Source organism: Emys orbicularis, chromosome 18 (assembly GCF_028017835.1).
Source record: "Emys orbicularis isolate rEmyOrb1 chromosome 18, rEmyOrb1.hap1, whole genome shotgun sequence".
NCBI lineage: Eukaryota > Metazoa > Chordata > Testudines > Emydidae > Emys > Emys orbicularis.
The window spans coordinates 13,655,844-13,674,859 of NC_088700.1; the positions used below are offsets into that span (position 1 = coordinate 13,655,844).

The following is a 19,016-nucleotide window of genomic DNA, read 5'->3' on the forward strand; positions in this document are numbered from 1 at the left end:
ACAGACAGAAGATGTCGAAATGGGACAGTCAAATGCAACAGATCCTCTTCCATTGTAAGGAGGGAGCTGTAGTATCCCTCTGTATTGGTTCAGCCATCGAGTGTCTTCTCTTTCTAATCCAACAGCCTTGAACTGAGTATCTGAGTGCACAGTGTGACGGGTTCGGTCACAGAGACCCCCTTGGGACTGTCACCTGACGTGCTGAGATTATCTCTGAGCCCATTTTCCTTGCCAGCTTGGGACTCCAGAACCCTGCCTTGTTGAGCCAGACACACTAGCCTGCTGCAACACAGACCCAGGTCTGGTCCACGCCCCCAAAGCTGCAGACTTTAACCAAAAACTGCTCAGCAGGTCACCTATCTCCAGCACCCAGACACCCAGTTCCCAATGGGATCCAAACCCCAAATAAATCCGTTTTACTCTGTATAAAGCTTATACAGGGTAAACACATAAATTGTCCGCCCTCTATAACACTGATACAGAGATATGCACAGCTGTTTGCTCCCCCAGGTATTAATCACTTAGGCCTGGTCTACACTGGCGGGGGCGGGCGGGAGGGATCAATCTAAGTTACGCAACTTCAGCTACGTGAATAACGTAGCTGAAGTCGACGTACTTAGACCTACTCACTGCAGTGAAGACACTGCGGTGAATCAACTGCTGATGCTCCCCTGTCGACTCTGTCTGCGCCTCTCGCGGCGGTGGAGTACAGGAGTCGACGGGAGAGTGCTCGGGGGTCGATTGCTGCCCGCTGATTCGGCGGGTAGTGTAGACATACCCTTACTCTGGGTTTATCAATAAACAAAAGTGATTTTATTAAGTATAAAAAGTAGGATTTAAGTGGTTCCAGGTAAAAATAGACAGAACAAAGTAAGTTACCAAGCAAAATAAAACAAAACATGCAAGTCTAAGCCTAATACATTAAGAAACTGATTACAGGTAAATCTCACCCTCAGAGATGTTCTATTAAGCTTCTTTCACAGACTAGACTTCTTCCTAGTCTGGGCCCAAACTTTTCCCCTGGCACAGTCCTTGTTAGTTCCAGCAGGCATCTTAGGTGAAAAGCGGGGCTCTCTCATGACTGGGACTCCCTTTGTTCTGCTCCACCCCCTTTTATAGCTTTGGCACAAGGCGGGAATCCTTTGTCTCTCTGGGTCCCCACCCCTCCTTCTAAATGGAAAAGCACAAGGTTTAAGATCGGTTTCAGAGTAGCAGCCGTGTTAGTCTGTATCCGCAAAAAGAACAGGAGTACTTGTGGCACCTTAGAGACTAACAAATTTATTAGAGCATAAGCTTTCGTGGGCTACAGCCCACTAGTACTTGTGGCACCTTAGAGACTAACAAATTTATTAGAGCATAAGCTTTCGTGGGCTACAGCCCACTTCTCCGAAGAAGTGGGCTGTAGCCCACGAAAGCTTATGCTCTAATAAATTTGTTAGTCTCTAAGGTGCCACAAGTACTCCTGTTTTTTTAAGGTTTAAGATGGATTCCAGTATCATGTTACTTGGTCACATGTCACTGTAAGACTCCATTCTTCATTACTCAGGGGCTGGCACACACGTATAGGGGAAGGCTTGCAGATAAATAAACCATTTACAACCAACTGTCCTAGTCAATGGGAGCCATCAAGATTCTAAACCGCCATTAATGGCCCACACTTTGCATAATTACAATAGGACCTCAGAGTTATACTTCATATTTCTAGCTTCAGATACAAGGATGATACATTCATACAAATAGGATGAATATATTTGGTAGGTTATAACCTCTGTAATGGGTTTCAGAGTGGAAGCCGTGTTAGTCTGTATCAGCAAAAACAACAAGGAGTACTTGTGGCACCTTAGAGACTAACAAATTTATTTGGGCATAAGCTTTCGTGGGTAATGATACCTTTTGCTTTGTAATGATACCTTACAAGAGACCTTTTGCATAAAGCATATTCCAGTTACATCATATTTACACTCATAAGCGTATTTCCATAAAACATTATGGAGTGCAACGTCACACACAGAATGGCAGGGTCACAAGAGCACAGGCTTGTCGGTTTCAGATATTGTATCTGTTACAGTGACATTTAATCCGGATGTTATGGACAGTCACCAAACCTCTGCTGACTGAGCACAGTTCAATTCACACAACTAGAGCAGCAAAAGAATCCACTTTTAGCAAGAATGGAAGTAGCAGTCTTAAGTATGTGGTTTTTCTCCCCAAGTCCCTTATCATTCCTCTTCCTCTCTTTTGTATCTGCTCTAAAATATCCTATTTATAACAACGCTTCAGAACCGAGCACAGTATACCCAATGTGCCCCCTTCTGCGATGAATCAGACCATTGAGGCATCAGGGTACTTATTCCCTCATGCAAAGCTTTAATAATCACCTCCTACTTAATAAAAAACCTTTTTGCCTGAGCAGTTAGCCAGCATTCAGAGACTTGCAGAGTTGTTTCTGTTAGGAAGAGAAACTGATGATACAAGTTGGGTATTTCTTTGGTGCAATCTTGTTTATTTACAAAGAACATACACAAAGTCCTGTTTCCTGAACTCTTAACAACAGCAGACAGAAATCCAAGACTGCCTCTCCAAAGAGTACTGTGCCCATAAGCATCTCTGTGTCTCATCTTCCTTCCAGGGTCACATTCCCCACTGCTTCCTTCCCTTTCTGCTCACTTTCTGCCCAACAACACACACACAGATATGCACAATTACAACCAATCAATTCTCTAGCTCTTGCATTTTGCAGTCAGACTCAGGGATCCCCTCAACCCACATGACTTAGCTTCCAATCCCCTTGCCGGGCTGCCCATTGCCTTGGGTCATGGTTTCCAGCTACCACTACATAAAGGGGCATTTAACTGCTCCTTCCATTTAGCCCGAATTAGGGATGGTTAGCACACTCATCAGCTTTAATCAGGTCTGTAATTGTGTATAGATCAAAGAACCTGCTTGACGGCAACCATTAACAATATACTTAGACCTTCCTACATAACAATACAATAGCCCCTTTCATCCTGTAGGATCCCAAAGTATTTAACACTTATATTCAAATATTTCTCTTTATTAAGGATCCTCACCTTGTCTTAAACACTGGATTTAGGGTAACGTCAGTAACAAGTTATAATACCCTAGATAGTCAAATATATATTTCATAGAAGTTACTGAAGGAACAAAATATGTTAAAAAACCTGAATATCTGTAGAAACCAGTCTAATTTAATCTGGGCCTACATACACTAAAATTCCTTGATCATAATGGTATTTATTGCATGGCATCACTATAAGGCAGAGTTAAGGTTGCCTTAATTGCATTTCCATACCTTAACACGTTTCTTTAAAGTGTTGCCTTAACTCTGAATTTCATGGGTTTGCAATTATTCATGTGGGGCTATTTAATATGTCCCTCTAATGTTTTTTATTTTTAAATTACTGATACTCATACTCTTAACCCTAATTCTATTTTAACATACTTTTTTGTCTTGGAATAGAAATTAGAGGTGAACAAGACCTATTAGGCCACTTAATCCAATTTGCCCATCACAAGCCAGTGCTCTACTGTATGAGAGTAGGAAGGGTGATGTAACAATCTAAATGCAGACCTGGGAACCAGGAACTCTTGAGCTATAGTCCCAGCACTCACATCCATTTCCTCTGTGAGCAAGACAGTTAGCATTCCTGCCTCAGTTTCCCCTTCTGTAAAATGTGACAAACAATATCTGCCTCATATCATAGGGTTGTTGTGAGAATAATGAAAGGTGCGAAGTATTATAATGAGTGTTATCTCAGGTCACGGCCCTAGTTGTTACTTTGCACCATATGAGCAAGGAGGGCTTCCTCCTTCATTGTCTCATATCTTTGTTCATAGTCCTATATTTCTCTGAATGGAACATATGGATATAGATGGCTACCTGAAACTGGTACCTTAAACTTCGTTCTGTGGAACTGTAGGAGCCAATAATCAAGTCAAATATATATGGAAAATCAGTACCTCCATTATGTGACTAGGATTGCTGTCTCCTTCAGTGGGGGTCGGGGAGGGGGCAGTGATACTTCCCAGCAGGAACCCTAAGCTGATGATGCAGTGTAGGATGGAGAAAATTCAGCTCCCATTCAAAAGCCTTGGAAGTCAGAAAGTTTCAAAGTTATTTTCAGGGCCGTTAAATAAAAAATAATAATTATTTTTTTGGTTAATATAAGATTCTCTCCACTCCACTTTGTGTCATGTGTTCAAGACAGCAGCTTCCTGTTTAATTTAATATCATATTTCAGACACCACATTTTGTACAGTGTTTCATGTAATGAGATGTAGAGATTACATTGCTTTTATAGCACACCAGGGTCTCCTTTGTTTTAGAACTTGAAATGCCCTCATCATTTCGTTGCTCAGAGCTCTGTAGCATCTTATCACTGAAGGCATAGTTTTCTATCTTCTATTTTTCCCCCCTAGCCTCATTTCCTTTCATTTCCTTCATGGAATAGAATAAGCCAGTTTATCTAACCCTTTTGCTCTTGTCTGCCCAAGTCATCTGGAATGTAATTGTCCTTGTCTCCTGTATTGATTCCCTGTCTCTGATTTAATTTCATCACTTCACATTCCTTCTTCCAAAGCAGAGAACAAAATTGGTGCTAATACAGTTCTTCCCCTTCCTGTTAACTGGGCCTAACACCTCTTTCAAGGAGGCTACTAACTAACCAGGTAATCAGTGCTGTACTGCCTCTGTCCGTGTAATTCATTTACAGGAGCAGTTTATTAAACCTGCTGCAAGAGGCAGACAAGCATTCTTCACCCTGCCTTCTGCCTGGCCTGGCCTGCAGCCAGCTAGCTATAGCATTTACCAGTCCTTAGCTGTAGGGTTCCACCAGTGGAATGGGCTCCACCTAAGCAGGAGGGGCACTGATGTATTGCCGGAAAGACAAGCACTAGGGGGAAGGAACAGGCATATTGTGGGAAGAGGGAATCTGTCCAGAAGTCAGCAGAGAGGGAAATAAGCAGATGGGTAGTCAAGGAGGAAATAATATATATTCATCACTGAAACAACCAACCAAAGGACCTCCTTCATTTTCTCGGTGTAAATTTCATGAAGTTGTTTTCATTGGCATTACACTGTTTGCTATTTTTTCAAAGGGCTGTGCAGCATTAGAGCCACCTGACTCCTGTTAAAGTCAATAGGAGCCGTGCAGGTTACACTCCACACATTCTCTGCTAATATAGAGGTGGGGGCCCAAATTCCTCTCTCTGTATTAGGGACCAAATTGTGCTAATTTTCACCCAGGCAAATAGATTAAAGCCAGACTGCTGATTTAGGTGACTAACCTTAAATCTTGTCTACATGGGGAAATTTATTGGTAGGACAATCTCATTGGAACAAGATTTCCCTGTGTAGACAACTTTAGACTCCCAAGCTGGAAACCTTTTACCATAAACTCTAGGTTCTTCAGTTTCCTTCTCTGTAAAACTGGGGAAACATTTACCTACTTCACAGGAGTAATCCCCCACAAAATCCTACCTCCCTACCTCAGGATTGGTGTGGGGGTGAACGGGGTTCAGCAGTGAAGTACTGTGGAGCGTATGCTCTGGCAGGTCTTACCAAGCTGAGAAGGCGTCAAGCTAGCCTCCAGGGTAGTAGGAAGTCCAACGGTACCTCTATTACTCTAGGGCAACCCAGCCAAAGTGGAGGGGGTACCACAGTTACAGGACACAAGGGCCGGCACCCCGAATGCCCTGCTGCAAAATTCTTCTACCAAACAAGCCACATGAGCCACAGGAGTAATGTTAGGCTTTTTGAATTCACAACTTTGAAGCAATATGAGATCTTAGGATGAAAAACTATCAAAGGGCAGAGTATAAGGTTAAACACACCATATCCGTATAAAGTATTAATAGTAAGCAAGCTTCAGGGCAGAGAGAGACACAAAGATCAGCATGAAGAGCAATTTTGTTCAGTTAGGGCTTGATCTTGCAAGGTGCTGAGGGCCCGCATCGCCCTCCACTATATGGGAATTTAGGGCACTTGACATTTTGCTGAAGGTGCTTGGTAACATGCAGAATCAGGCCCTTATATATTCTACCAGTGTTTTGGAGAAGGGACTATGTAGTAATATGATATCATTCACTCATGATATAATCACAGTTAAAAAGAACAACACAGTACAGTTCTGGGACATATAAAAACTGACATCAATTATGTCACTGGAAATTATTGTAACACTAGAGTGGGACTTTATTTGGAATATTGCCCACAATGTTTTATATAAATGGAGACGAGGCAGTAGCTAGTCACCTAGAATGATACAGAGACTCAAAGGTTTTAGCTGTAATCCCAGTGGAATAGAGAAACTAGGGCTGTATTCTTTGGGAAAGGGGAAATGAAAAGAAGACTTCAGTGAACATAGATTTCTGAAAGGACTGGACTATTGAGAATGGGTTACTTTCTCCTTTCAGTTGCAGTGGTGTAAATCTAGTGCAACTACATTGACTTCCATGGTGTTACTCCAGATTTACACTACAATTACATTACAATTGACAACAGATTTTCACTTGCTATGATATAGAGCTATTGGATTTAGGGATTATCTAATTATTTGTATGTCCTCCCATCATGGCAGTAGCTGTGCACCTCCCAAGCTTTACTGAATTCATCCTCACTGCGGCCCTTGAGATAGGAAAATATTCTTACCCCCATTGTACAGATGGGGAAATGGAGGCACAGAGAAGTGAAATGACTTGCATAAAGCCAGACAGGAAGTCTGTGGGCAAGCCAGGAATTAAAAACAGATTTTCTGAGTCTCACTCTATTGACTGAAACACAAGACCATCTCATCTGTCTTAACCTTCTCTCCAATAGCAGGACAAGAACAAGGACTTAAAATGTTGGGGTCTGTCTGCCCATGCCAGTGTACATCAGGAGTAGCTCTGCTGAAGGCAGTGACGTTACACTACTGTCAAACTAGTGTTGGGGGGGAAGGAATTGGGGCCTAGAACTGATGGAACTTAGGCAGGATTTCTTCACAAAGAATGTAGCTTATATATGGAATAGGGGCCCGATTTTCAAAAGAATGCCATCCCCATTTAGGCATTGAAATAAAATGGTCAGATTTTCAGAAGTGCTCAGCATCCAGCAGCTGCAATTGAGAGCAATGGAAATGGCTGAGCACTTTTGAAAATCTGTCCCTAAACTAGCAAGGTCATCAGTGGATGCTATAAGTATGCCTAGCTTTAAAAAGAGAGAGAAGCATTTGGATGAAAAAGAAAAAGAAAAAAAAAAGCTCATGGGCTGTGGCTGCTAAGTCAGCATTAGGAAATGGACGTAGACGGGCTTCCTTCCTTCCCTGAAATGTCCTGTATTCTAATAATTTCACCATTTGGTGAATTGGTTTTGGAAGGAGCTGCTGTTGCTGATGACCTGGCAGCAGTTCCTGGCTCTGAGCAGTCAGTCAGTCAGGAGGAGGCCTGGGTGGAGGCAAGCCCTTGGCTGCTATGGATTTTGTTCCAGAAGGATCATATACCGTATCCGTATTTGAGCAATGCAGTCTCTCCTCTAAATCCAAAATGCAGGGCTTGCGTGATTCACTAACTAGCCCAACCCTCTTTAGGGTAACACTGCACTCACAGCATCTGAGGAGGCACCCGGTGTTTTAGATGTTGCTTGGATTTCTCCCTTCAATTTTTTTTTTTTTTTTGTGGTTAAACCTGGATTCATTCCCCAAACCCACATATCTGCCCCTTGATTATAGGGAGCTTCATTAGATTGACACAGAAATACTGCACGTTCACTGCAGGAGGACAAGGGGGGGCGGGGAGGAGGAGGGTACAGGCCTTCCCAGCATTCTGGAGCAGGGCTGTTGGTGGTGCAGGCCTCTCCAGCATTCCGAGCTATGGCAGTACCATGTTCCCTAGCATTCTCATGTGGGAGACAAAGGTCTCTCCAGTATTGCTGAGGATGTTAATGCTGAGGTAGAGCTCTGTGGAAATCAGTTTATTAAGAATACCTTTAGGGAGTTTGTCAGAAATGCCTACGGGATTTAGGAGCACATGTCCCATTGACTCAAAGGGGACTTGTGCTCCTAAACCCTGTAGGTATTGTTGGAAATCTCCCCCATAACCCTTTATTTTCCTTGGGGGAGGGAAGTTTTGTTTTCCAGTGCCTTGAATTTTGTTGCTCTCTTTCTCTGGCTAAGACTCTCTGCTTTAGAATCTCTGAATTTCTAAAGGCAGCAAAGCCATGAAAAGGTTGAACGAAGGAAGCCATCACTCATCAAAAACTTCCTATTTCATTTTAGGGACTTCCTGCCCCGTGGATCAGGCATTGTCACCAGACGCCCACTGGTCCTGCAGCTGGTAAACTCTACAACAGGTATGTGAGCCATCTCCACCCCCATCCTAACCCAGCACATAGCACAAAGGAATGGAGTGAGGTATAATCTTCCCTCTCGGCAGACACCAACATTTTCTGTATTGCTATATCCCAGACAGAAAAAATATTCATTGCCAACCTCTAATACATGTTATGGTTAATCTATAGGAATATAATCCGAGTATACTGAAAATCTTACCCACTTTGGGTGGCCAGTGTGAAACAAGTTGGGGGTTCTCACTCTGTTTCCCGATGCACAGATGTCAACATCACAAAACCTACCACCACAGTTGACAAAAAATTGGCAAACTTGTTGACAATCTGAGAAGAGCCCAAGGACTGAATGGGACATGGAGATGAACTCCCCTCTCACTCCTAGAAGAGGCCCCTCCAGTTTGGGATAGAAGTTCATTGGCAGAACCTTGCCGTGCTATCCCTGTTCTGTGGGAAAGAAGACAGCAGTCTACACGGCTGTCAATTTGGCACTTTTTGCCAGCACTAAACTCACTAGGAGCCAGGTTTTGATACTTGTACTCAGCATGAGTTCTGCTTTATTCTGAGAGCAGTCCCACTGAAATCAGTGGTACTACTCAATGTGAGAAAGCAACCTGGAATATGTCCCCATAAAAATGGTACTTTCATTTCAGCTATTTAAAATCTAGGCTGCATTAAATATTCAGGAGCAAAGCGCTTCTCATCAGCTTGTGCTGAATTTATTAGGTGGCTTCATCAAGCTCCTCATGACTTTCCCTTGACTGCAGAGCTATGATTAATTGAATGGATGAGACCTAGATACGACTGGAGAACCCTAGCAGTCAGCTTTCCATAGGATTAGTAACTTTAGTACAGGGGTAGGCAACCTATGGCACATGTGCCGAAGGCGGCACGCAAGCTGATTTTCAGTGGCACTCACACTGCCGGGTCCTAGCCACCAGTCCGGGGGGCTCTGCATTTTAATTTAATTTTAAATGAAGCTTCTTAAACATTTTAAAAACCTTATTTACTTTACATACAACAATAGTTTAGTTATATATTATAGACTTATAGAAAGAGACCTTCTAAAAACGTTAAAATGTATGACTGGCACACGAAACCTTAAATCAGAGTGAATAAATGAAGACTCAGCGCACCACTTCTGAAAGATTGCCGACCCCTGCTATAGTAGAACCTCAGATTTATGAACACCTCAGGAATGGAGGTTGTTCATAACTCTGAAATGTTTGTAACTCTGAACAAAACATTATGGTTGTTCTTTCAAAAGTTTACAACTGAACATTGACTTAATACAGCTTTGAAACTTTACTATGCAGAAGAAAAATTCTGTTTTTAACAATCTTAATTTAAATGAAACAAGCACAGAAACAGTTTCCTTAAGTTGTCAAATATTTTTTTAAAAAACTTGCCTTTTTTTTAGTAGTTTACATTTAACACAGTACTGTACACACTTTTTTTTTTGTCTCTGCTGCTGCCTGATTGCATAAGTCTCATTCCAAATGAGGTGTGTGGTTGACTGGTCAGTTTGTAACTCTGGTGTTCATAACTCTGAGGTTCTACTGTAATGTAATTTAAATGTGTTGAGAACTAAGCATCAGAGTGTCAGTTACAGAAAAAGAAAAGACATTTGGGCTTAGTTATTTACATCAGGAGCACATTAGCTAAAATTGACTCTTCTGCTGTAACTAAGACAGGCATAGTGGGAACTGAAGTTTCGCCATGAAGATACAAGGAGAATCTTTTCTGCCAGTAACTTAGGGCCAGCCCCTGCCAATGTTCCCTGTGCAGAATTCTCATTGAAATCAGTGGGACTGCTGGGTGTGAGTCAATGGCAGAATTGAGTTCTTAGTGCTTGAGAGTGTGGGATACTTATCCCAGCCTGTGTTTCTCAGATCTGTAAAGCAGCAGTTCTACTCCTCAAGTAACTGGTAAGCAGAAATTTGGTCCTCTCGTCACTAGAGGATGACACCATATTTACCCCAACACTCTAACAAAGTGCTAGACACTGATCACACAACACTAAACACTGTGTTCCACTGCACTGTGTGCATGGTGTTTATCCCTGCAGACAGGTGTAGATTTAGCTGCCTTGGTTTCAACAGAGGAAGACCTGAATCATTAATTGGATATCAAGGGGAGGGCTCTATCCCTGCTGGGACACGAACTGAGGATCAGCAGCTCTCTGGCTTGAGCTGAAAGGGATTCCCTCAGCTGTTGGTAGTGATCGTAGTACCTTAGTTACCTCCTCTTTGCTAGCCTCCTGGCACTAGAGGTTGAGACCTTTGCCACAGCTTATCCCTTTTGACGGTTTCCTCAGCCCAGCAGGGACAATCTGTAACTTTCTGGTGTTGTTTGACTAGAATTTGGAGAGTTTCTACACTGCAAAGGGAAGAAGTTCACCGACTTCGAAGAAATACGTCTGGAGATCGAGGCTGAGACAGACCGGGTTACCGGCTCCAACAAGGGGATTTCCTCTGTCCCCATCAACCTCCGGGTCTACTCTCCCCACGGTGAGTACTGTACAACATCCAAGACTGGAGTATTTGGGAGGGACGGGGGAGCAGAATGGTGGGGTTGACTCTGCACTTTGATGCTGCTCTGTCTTGGAGCGAAGGTAGTAAGAAAAGAAATGGCTGCTGTGAGAGCTTGCAGACTCTTTGCTCACAAATCCGCACAACAGGCTGGACCATGCTGAACCAATCTCCAGCCCTTTGACCACATTGTGACAACTCACTCAGCTATCTGGCAAGAGTACACTGTGTTGCCCCATGCTGGACCCAAGATCCAGACTCAAATGGGATCCTGCTGTGCCAGGTTTGTAGGGACTGGGATTGCTGTGGAGACAGCATGCTCAGCTCCTAGGGGGAAAGGAGCACCTTGCATGGCTCTCGAGTGATTCCCCCAGTTCACACAAAGGCTGCACTGATAGACTTCAAAGGGGCACCACATCCAGCACTCCATTGGTGGAAAGGAGAGATGCTATGGTATAGGGGAATGGGGGTGTGGGATTTGAAATGGGTTTAGATTAGCTCCCTGTCCAGAAAAAATAAAGATTGAATGACCACTAAGGATTTTCTAAAGACTTTATAGTTGATGAGATTTTCTACTTGATCGAGATACTAAATAATTCTATAAGCCTAAATGGCTGCTGGGAACTCTCCCTTCATAATCTGCCAGTGCTACTCCACGATTACCTCTGTTGGGTTTTCTTTTAACATTTAAATCAGCTGTTCTCAGACTATGATCAGGGGATGTATGGTGGTCAGAATACAGATGGTGAAGGTCTCTCCATGTGCTCCACAGAAGGAAAAGGTTGGAGAATCACTGATTTAAAGACAGAGTCTCTTGTTGCCTGTGCTCCAGTTCTTTACCTGTTGCATTCTGGCCCTAATCTTAATGGGCCCAGTCCCATAGCCCTTATTCAGGCAAAACTCCTGTCATAGATATTTGGACATTAGCCTGAGTAAGGATTGCAGGACATGGCCCTATAGGTGGTTAATCATCCTGTGCTTGGCTTTTTCTCAACATCGCTTACCTGACTAACTGCTACTGCAGCAATGAATTGCCACCTCCAAATGATGCTCAAGCGGCTGTTCAGATTTAAAAGCTGATAGGAAATCTGGAATCATGTCACACCATTGTCTTTTTTAAGCAGAATCCCCCACCAAAATCAATGGCATAATATAATATGGGCCCTATTCCTGTATATAATGAGCCTATGAGCATTGTTTACTGCCATACAAAATGGAGATGGAGTGAATGGCTCACTGAAAGTCAGCCCTCTCTCACTGTATCTCTGTCTTTCTTCCCCCAACACCTCTTTACTGCACCGGAGATGGGAGATGCTCCTGAAGTTTCTAGTAGTATATGCACTGTTTGGCCCTTGAGCAGGAATGACTGATGGTGTGCAGACATCAGCCATACCGAAAGGAGGGTCTCCCACTTTACACTGAGATGCCTTGGCAGGAGGAGATTGAAGAGACTAGGATGTGGCAAATAAAAGCCTTTCAGAAGTTGCTGCATAACAGATATTAATACACAGCAAAATATTTGTATTGATAATCTCTTGTCCCTTTCTGGCATCTTCCATCCAGGGATCTCAAAGCTCCTTAAACTGCAAAACAACTAAGAAAGACTGGTCAATGTTATTAGCCCTATTTTACAGATAGGGAACTGAGGCTCTGAGATGAGAAATAAGTTGCCCAGGGTCACACAGTCAGTGGCAGAAACAGGACTAGAACTCGGGAATCCTGTGTCCCACTCCCCCGCCCTAACCACTAGACACAAGACAGGAATATTGCCCAGTCTTCTGGCTCCTAGTCCCCTGCTCTGACTACTAGACCTGATAGCTACTACTTCTCTAGTAATATGATTATTATTAATAATAATACCTAGCCCTTATAATTCACTTTTCATCATCAGTAGCACACAGCACTTTACAAAGGAGATCAGTGTCATCATCCCTATTTTATAAATGGGAAAACGGAGGTAGAAAGAGATGAAGTGACTTGCCCAAGGTCACAGCAGGCCAGTGGCAGAGCTGGGAATAGAACCTATAGAATCCTGAGTCCCAGTCCACTGCTCTCACCACTAACAAAAAGGAAAATTTTTTTTTTTACTTTTTTCTGGGCTGCATGAGACTCTGGGTGCTGCTGGCTGAGTTATATGTATGTATCTATCATGCCTATCCGTGTAGTAGGTAACCATTTTAAATTTACAGATGCCTCTCATAAACAGAACAAGCTACCCTTATTGGGACCCTTACTCTTCTCCTTTCCCTTGTCTAGTCCTGAGTCTGACACTTGTGGACCTACCGGGGATGACAAAAGTCCCAGTGGGGGACCAGCCACTTGACATTGAGTTCCAGATCCGGGAAATGCTCATGCAATTCGTCACCAAAGAGAACTGCCTCATCCTGGCTGTATCCCCAGCCAACTCTGATCTCGCCAACTCTGATGCCCTCAAGATCGCAAAGGAGGTTGACCCTCAAGGTAAATCCAGCCTCTGTTTTTGTTTTAGCATGGCACTTCTGGCACTAGATCTGGTTCTCCCTTGTCCCTGGACATGAGTAATGGTGTATGCCAAAGACGTGTTCCCCTGCTCAAGAAACAGTCTTCCCAACACACATAGCTCTTGCCCAGTTCACACAACCCCCTGAGACAGTGGTGTTCTCAACCCATGCACCCTCCAATCATCAAGGCAGTGACATGCTCAACACACAGACTCCTATGGCAGTACCCTGTCAAATCCTGTTGAGGTTGCTTCCACATGGGCTGTTGTTCTAGAACAGGGGTCGGCAACCTTCGGCATGCGGCCCATCAGGGTAATCCGCTGGCGGGCCACAAGACATTTTGTTTACATTGACCGTCTGCAGGCACGGCCCCCTGCAGCTCCCATTGGCTGGGAACAGTGAACCACAGCCACTGGGAGGTGCGGGGGGCGTGCCTCCAGACAGTCAACGTAAACAAAATGTCTTGCGGCCAACCAGCGGATTATCCTGATGGGCTGCGTGCCGAAGGTTGCTGAGGCTGACCCCTGTTCTAGAAGTTCCTGGTTCTCCCTCCAGTGAGGAAAAAGGCTTCCCACCCTTCAGTCACCCAACTTCTCCCTAAAGGGGATAGGCCTGTTAGGTAAAGCCATCTGCACTAAGCCCCCTCTCTGCTGTAGCCCAGAATGGGGGTATCTCAGAATCAGCCTCCCCCCTCCCACCACACTGGTATGCTCCAGTCCCCTCTCTCCCAAACCCTGCGCTGGAAGTCCCATGCGCTGAGTTCAAGAGCCCTTGTGGAACCCAGTCAGGTAATTTGCAGTGCTTCCTCTGCCCAAATAGTTTACAGGAACTGTTGTTGGTTCAAGTTAACCATGTCTGCTTGTGCCCCCATAGGCCAACGCACCATTGGAGTCATCACTAAACTGGACCTCATGGATGAAGGAACCGATGCACGAGATGTGCTAGAAAACAAGTTACTTCCCCTTCGAAGAGGTATGGATCCCCTTTTCATTTCCTCCTCATTCTCCTCCCTTCTTTCCCCCTGGTCCCATCCCCTTCCTCCAACATTCCCCAGAACCTGTGCCACAACAGTGTTCTCCTCTCTGATAGAATATCTGCCCCAAACCTGATGTTAAATCATTGGGCCCCTCAGTTCCAAACTGGAAAAAGAGGTCCCTCAGTTCCAAGAGAGAACAACCAACCTCCCTACCTCTTTGTAAGGGTAAATGTGCCATGCTCCTCTGCAGGGAATCCCTTCCCAAGAGTATTTGTACCTCAGTATGCAGTCCTGGCAGCCAGAACCCAAAAGCAGAATCCTGTTCTCTGTGATATATCTTTTTCTATGGAAGAAAAGTTGTAGACATGGCAACCTGGGTCTCACCCCTCCTTCCCAGATATCAGAATCTGGGCTCTCTTTTTCTTTAACATTTATATTTAGGGCTTTTGATTTTTCATTATAATTGGTCAACACAGATAAAACACCCCTGATAAAAAGAATTAAACTGGTGTTTATCCAACACCACTGGAGAAACACCGGAAATGGTTACTTGTATTGAAGGGCTGGTCTACAGGAAGCAGTAATGGGTGACTTCTGAAGCACACTAACATGCTGTGCATTAATTAGTCTGTGTAGACCCTGCTGGTGTGCACTAAAGGTTCCCTAGTGCACTTTAACATAGTGCTGTTTGAATGAGTGCTATGTTAAAGCGAACTAGGGAACATTATAAAGAGATTACTCATTACAGTATATATTACCGTATGTAGTAGATATACTAATGTATATAATAGACATTACTCATTTCCATATACACAAAGAGAACACCTCTATTTTGGACACATGCATAAAACTTAAAAGTTGCTAAAAATAAACCTTGAAAAACTAAATTAATAAACAATAAAAATAGAAGCCTTATTTATACAGTGGTAGCCCTAAAGCAGTTGTTCTCAACCAGGGGTATGTTTACCCCTGGGGGTACGCAGAGGTCTTCCAGGGGGTACATCAACTCATCTAGATATTTGCCTAGTTTTACAACAGACTACATAAAAAGCACTAGCAAAGTCAGTACAAACTAAAATTTCATACAATGACTTGTTTATACTGCTCTATATACCATACACTGAAATGTAAGTACAATATTTATATTCCAATCAATGTATTTTATTATATGGTAAAAATGAGAAAGTAAGCAATTTTTCAGTAATAGTGTGGCTGTGACACGTTTGTATTTTTGTCTGATTTTGTAAGCAAGTAGTTTTTAAGTGAGGTGAAACTTGAGGGTACGCAAGACAAATCAGACTCCTCACAGGGGTACAGTAGTTTGGAAAGGTTGAGAACCACTGCCCTAAAGGACACAATCAGATTGGGTAGGGGCAATACAAAGATAAAATAAATGACAGCTCCTGCCCCAAAGAGATTACAGTTTAGAAGACAAGGCCTAACAGGTGGATGAGAAAAATAATTGCATTGGGGAGGGGACGCAATAATAAATAAATATAATGGGAGATTCACAAATCTTAGCTGGTTAGCAGTAGTGACTGCAGCTCTCCACCTGCCTTCTCTTTTCCTTCCCAGGTATCAGAGCCTAGTGGAATTTCCAGTTTACATTTTTCAACTGGTTTCTAATGGTTCCAGTTATCAGTGGGGTCTCCCCCTCCTTCCATTACCAGGAGTCCAAGTGCAGAATCACCCTTTTCGAACTTAGATTCCCCTTTGCCCTCCTCTCCTAGTGTCATATCGCAGGCTTTCCATACCCTGGATTGTCTCCCGGCTGTGTCCAATGTTTCCGCACTTCTGCCGTGCTGCCATCTGACTTTTGGTCTTTTCACTGGTAGGTTACATCGGTGTGGTCAACAGAAGTCAGAAGGACATTGATGGCAAGAAGGACATTCAGGCTGCACTGGCTGCAGAGAGGAAGTTCTTTCTCTCCCACCCATCCTACAGACATATGGCTGAACGCATGGGCACCCCCTATCTGCAGAAAGTGTTGAACCAGGTAAAGGTAGCAGCTGGCTACAGAGAACAGACAGAGAATGGGGCTGTCACCCAGGGTTACTCGGAGATCATGACAATACTAAAGACTCCTAGAGCACTTGGCAAACGTGAATTAATGAATACTCACAATGGATCGATACATGATTACTGTCCCTGTTTTAATGCTCTGAAACTGAGGCATAGAACAGCTAACTGATTTGCCCAAGCTCACAAAAGGAGAGAATGTCAGTACAGGACCACTAAACTGTGCCTGACTCAAATATCCTGATATAATGAAACACTTTCCTCTGGGCTGAAAATCAAGTTCATGCACTAAACACAAAAGGCCAAATTCTGCTCTCAGTAACATCGGTATAAATCCAGAGTAAGTACACTGAAGTCAATGGCATTAATCTGGATTTACACCAGTAGAATTCCTCCTGATTTACACCACTGTAATAAGAGCAGAACTTGGCCTATCATGTTTGTGGGGTTTTTTAGCTTCAAGAGATCATTGCATTTCCTGTAGTCCTGTAATATTAATTAAAATGATTTGGATGTTCAATTAAAAATGATGCCTATCAGAAAATTGTTTTATAAATTAATTCGGATAAGATTCTAATATGTCTGGAGGGCTACCTTCTCCTGGGACACATCCAATGGAGGAAACTATAAAAACCAAAACCTCATATGTTAAGATTTAAGGGGACACCATCAACTTGCAAATCGCATTTGTCTGACAATTTTTTAATTGCTATAGTTCAATTACACCCAAGATCAGTAGAACTGAAAGAAGTTAGCAAAAGCGTATGTACTTTTCTCTATTTTTTCTGATTGGTATATTTGAAATTGTGAAAAAATCTTTTTTAAAAAAGCCTTTTCACCATAAGAATGAGACAGCATTGACTCCTCCTTCTGCCTCTAAGCCCCTACCAACTCAAAAAATAAAGAGAGAGAGAAATTAATAAAAATCTTAAAGATTAAAAAAAAATCAAAACTAAAAACTCTCCCTCAAACAGTGTTTTGACCCCAAAAAGGGAAAAGTGCCAGAGACTCCATGGAGTCTTCTAGGGACTTTGCTATTGCTACTAATTTGGGTACTCATAGTATAATGATGGGTGGCAGTATAAAACCCTAAGATACACAAATAGATAAAAACACATTGCGTATTATCAGTAGAGCTGTAGGTTTGTCATGGGTGGAAAAACGTCATGCATACCATAATTTTTCTGTTTGTCCGTGTCTTTTTTTTCCTGTCCATGATTTTCCCAAACAGTGGGTCACCGGGCCCCGGGGGGGGAGGGTGGTTTGGAGAGCAAGCCCAGTGGCTCCTATTCTGTGGCCCTGAACCCAGCTCCCTGCTCAGACCGTTGGAACCTGGAGCACCAGGTCGCAGCACCATTCATGTTTTGTCCTGTCCCACCTGCCCCAACTCACCAAGCAGGATTAGGATTGCAGTGCCTGGGTGGAACATGCTGTTGTAGGTGGTCAGTGCCCACTAGGCAGGGGGAGGAGGGCATTTTTAATCAAAGCTCAGGGAGCAGTCGCAGTAAATTTAGTAACCTGTGACTTTTACTACATTTACAGTGACTGCTCCCTGATTTTTTAATAAAACTGCAGTGACAAATGTGCAGCCCTAGTCATCAGTTTCCCTGTTTTGCTGAGGATCAGTTGTACTTCCCATCTCATGCATTAGCAATCCGATAATGTTGCTCTCAGATCCGCTTCTTCTCCCTTGCTGGAAAGACCCCTCAGGTACATGAGGAGAGGAGGAGACAAAAACCTATGCAATTTGTTTTAAAGGAATTGAATCAAATTCTGGATATTTACTCTGGACATTTTTTAAACAGGATTGTCAAAAACTGGAATTTCTTGTGATTAGTCAGGTTTTTTTTAAATTCCAGTTGACCATATGACGTTGTAGCTGTGGCTTTCAAACCATTCACCACACACCCCATTTCTATCAAAGTAAATAGGCTCAGGTCCCCCCTTCCCTTGTGCTAGAGACGAACATCATAGATAGCCACTGTCAAAGGAATACTGGGATACAGTGATAAAGGCCTTTACCTTGGCATGTTCCAGTGCGGACGTGGTGGAGGAGGTTCCTGTGCACAGAGTTTATCCGGGAGTGGAGAGACCAACTCAGACATGGGAGGGTGAGCTGCAAGTCAGGGGAACAGAGGCTCCAAGGGGGAAAAGTCCAGGGACATAGAATGAGGAGCATGGGCCCAAGCGGGTTAGGTTGGAAGGACAGAATGGAGGAGGGGCAGCAGAGGCTCAAGGAGAAGTAGGCTGGGGGGCAGAGGCTCAAGGAGAACTAAGCTGGGGGCACAGAGGCTGGGGGGCAGAGGCTCAAGGAGAACTAAGCTGGGGGTCAGAGGCTCAAGAACGAGGCTGGGGGCACAGAGGCTGGGGGTCAGAGGCTCAAGAACGAGGCTGGGGGCACAGAGGCTGGGGGGCAGAGGCTCAAGGAGAGCCAGGGTGGAGCTCAAGGGGTCTGGGCTGGGGATACAGATTGAGGGAGCCACGGTCAAGCAGAGCCAGGCCGGGGGGGACAGAATGAGGAGCCAGGCCGCAAAGGGGGTCCTGGGCTCCCATCCCCCATTCTGTCCCCTCCCAGCCCAGGCAACAAGGCCCTGAAGCCGCTGCCTCCTCCCACTCCCCAGCACCACAGGATCCACCTTGGGCACTGGCAGGGGGAGCATTGAGAGGAG

The 19,016-nt window shown here is 44.0% G+C and overlaps 1 protein-coding gene across 6 annotated transcripts in view; it reads left to right on the forward strand.

The window, feature by feature from the left end:
• Positions 1-19,016, forward strand: part of DNM1 (dynamin 1) — a 105,007-nt gene that overhangs the window by 25,597 nt on the left and 60,394 nt on the right. For all 6 annotated transcript variants that reach the window (XM_065419024.1, XM_065419025.1, XM_065419023.1 and 3 more), the window contains exons 2-6: positions 8,274-8,347; positions 10,702-10,851; positions 13,129-13,332; positions 14,226-14,324; positions 16,164-16,324. In XM_065419024.1, coding sequence (XP_065275096.1) covers positions 8,274-8,347; positions 10,702-10,851; positions 13,129-13,332; positions 14,226-14,324; positions 16,164-16,324 — 688 coding nt within the window. The remainder of the gene's footprint in view (positions 1-8,273; positions 8,348-10,701; positions 10,852-13,128; positions 13,333-14,225; positions 14,325-16,163; positions 16,325-19,016) is intronic.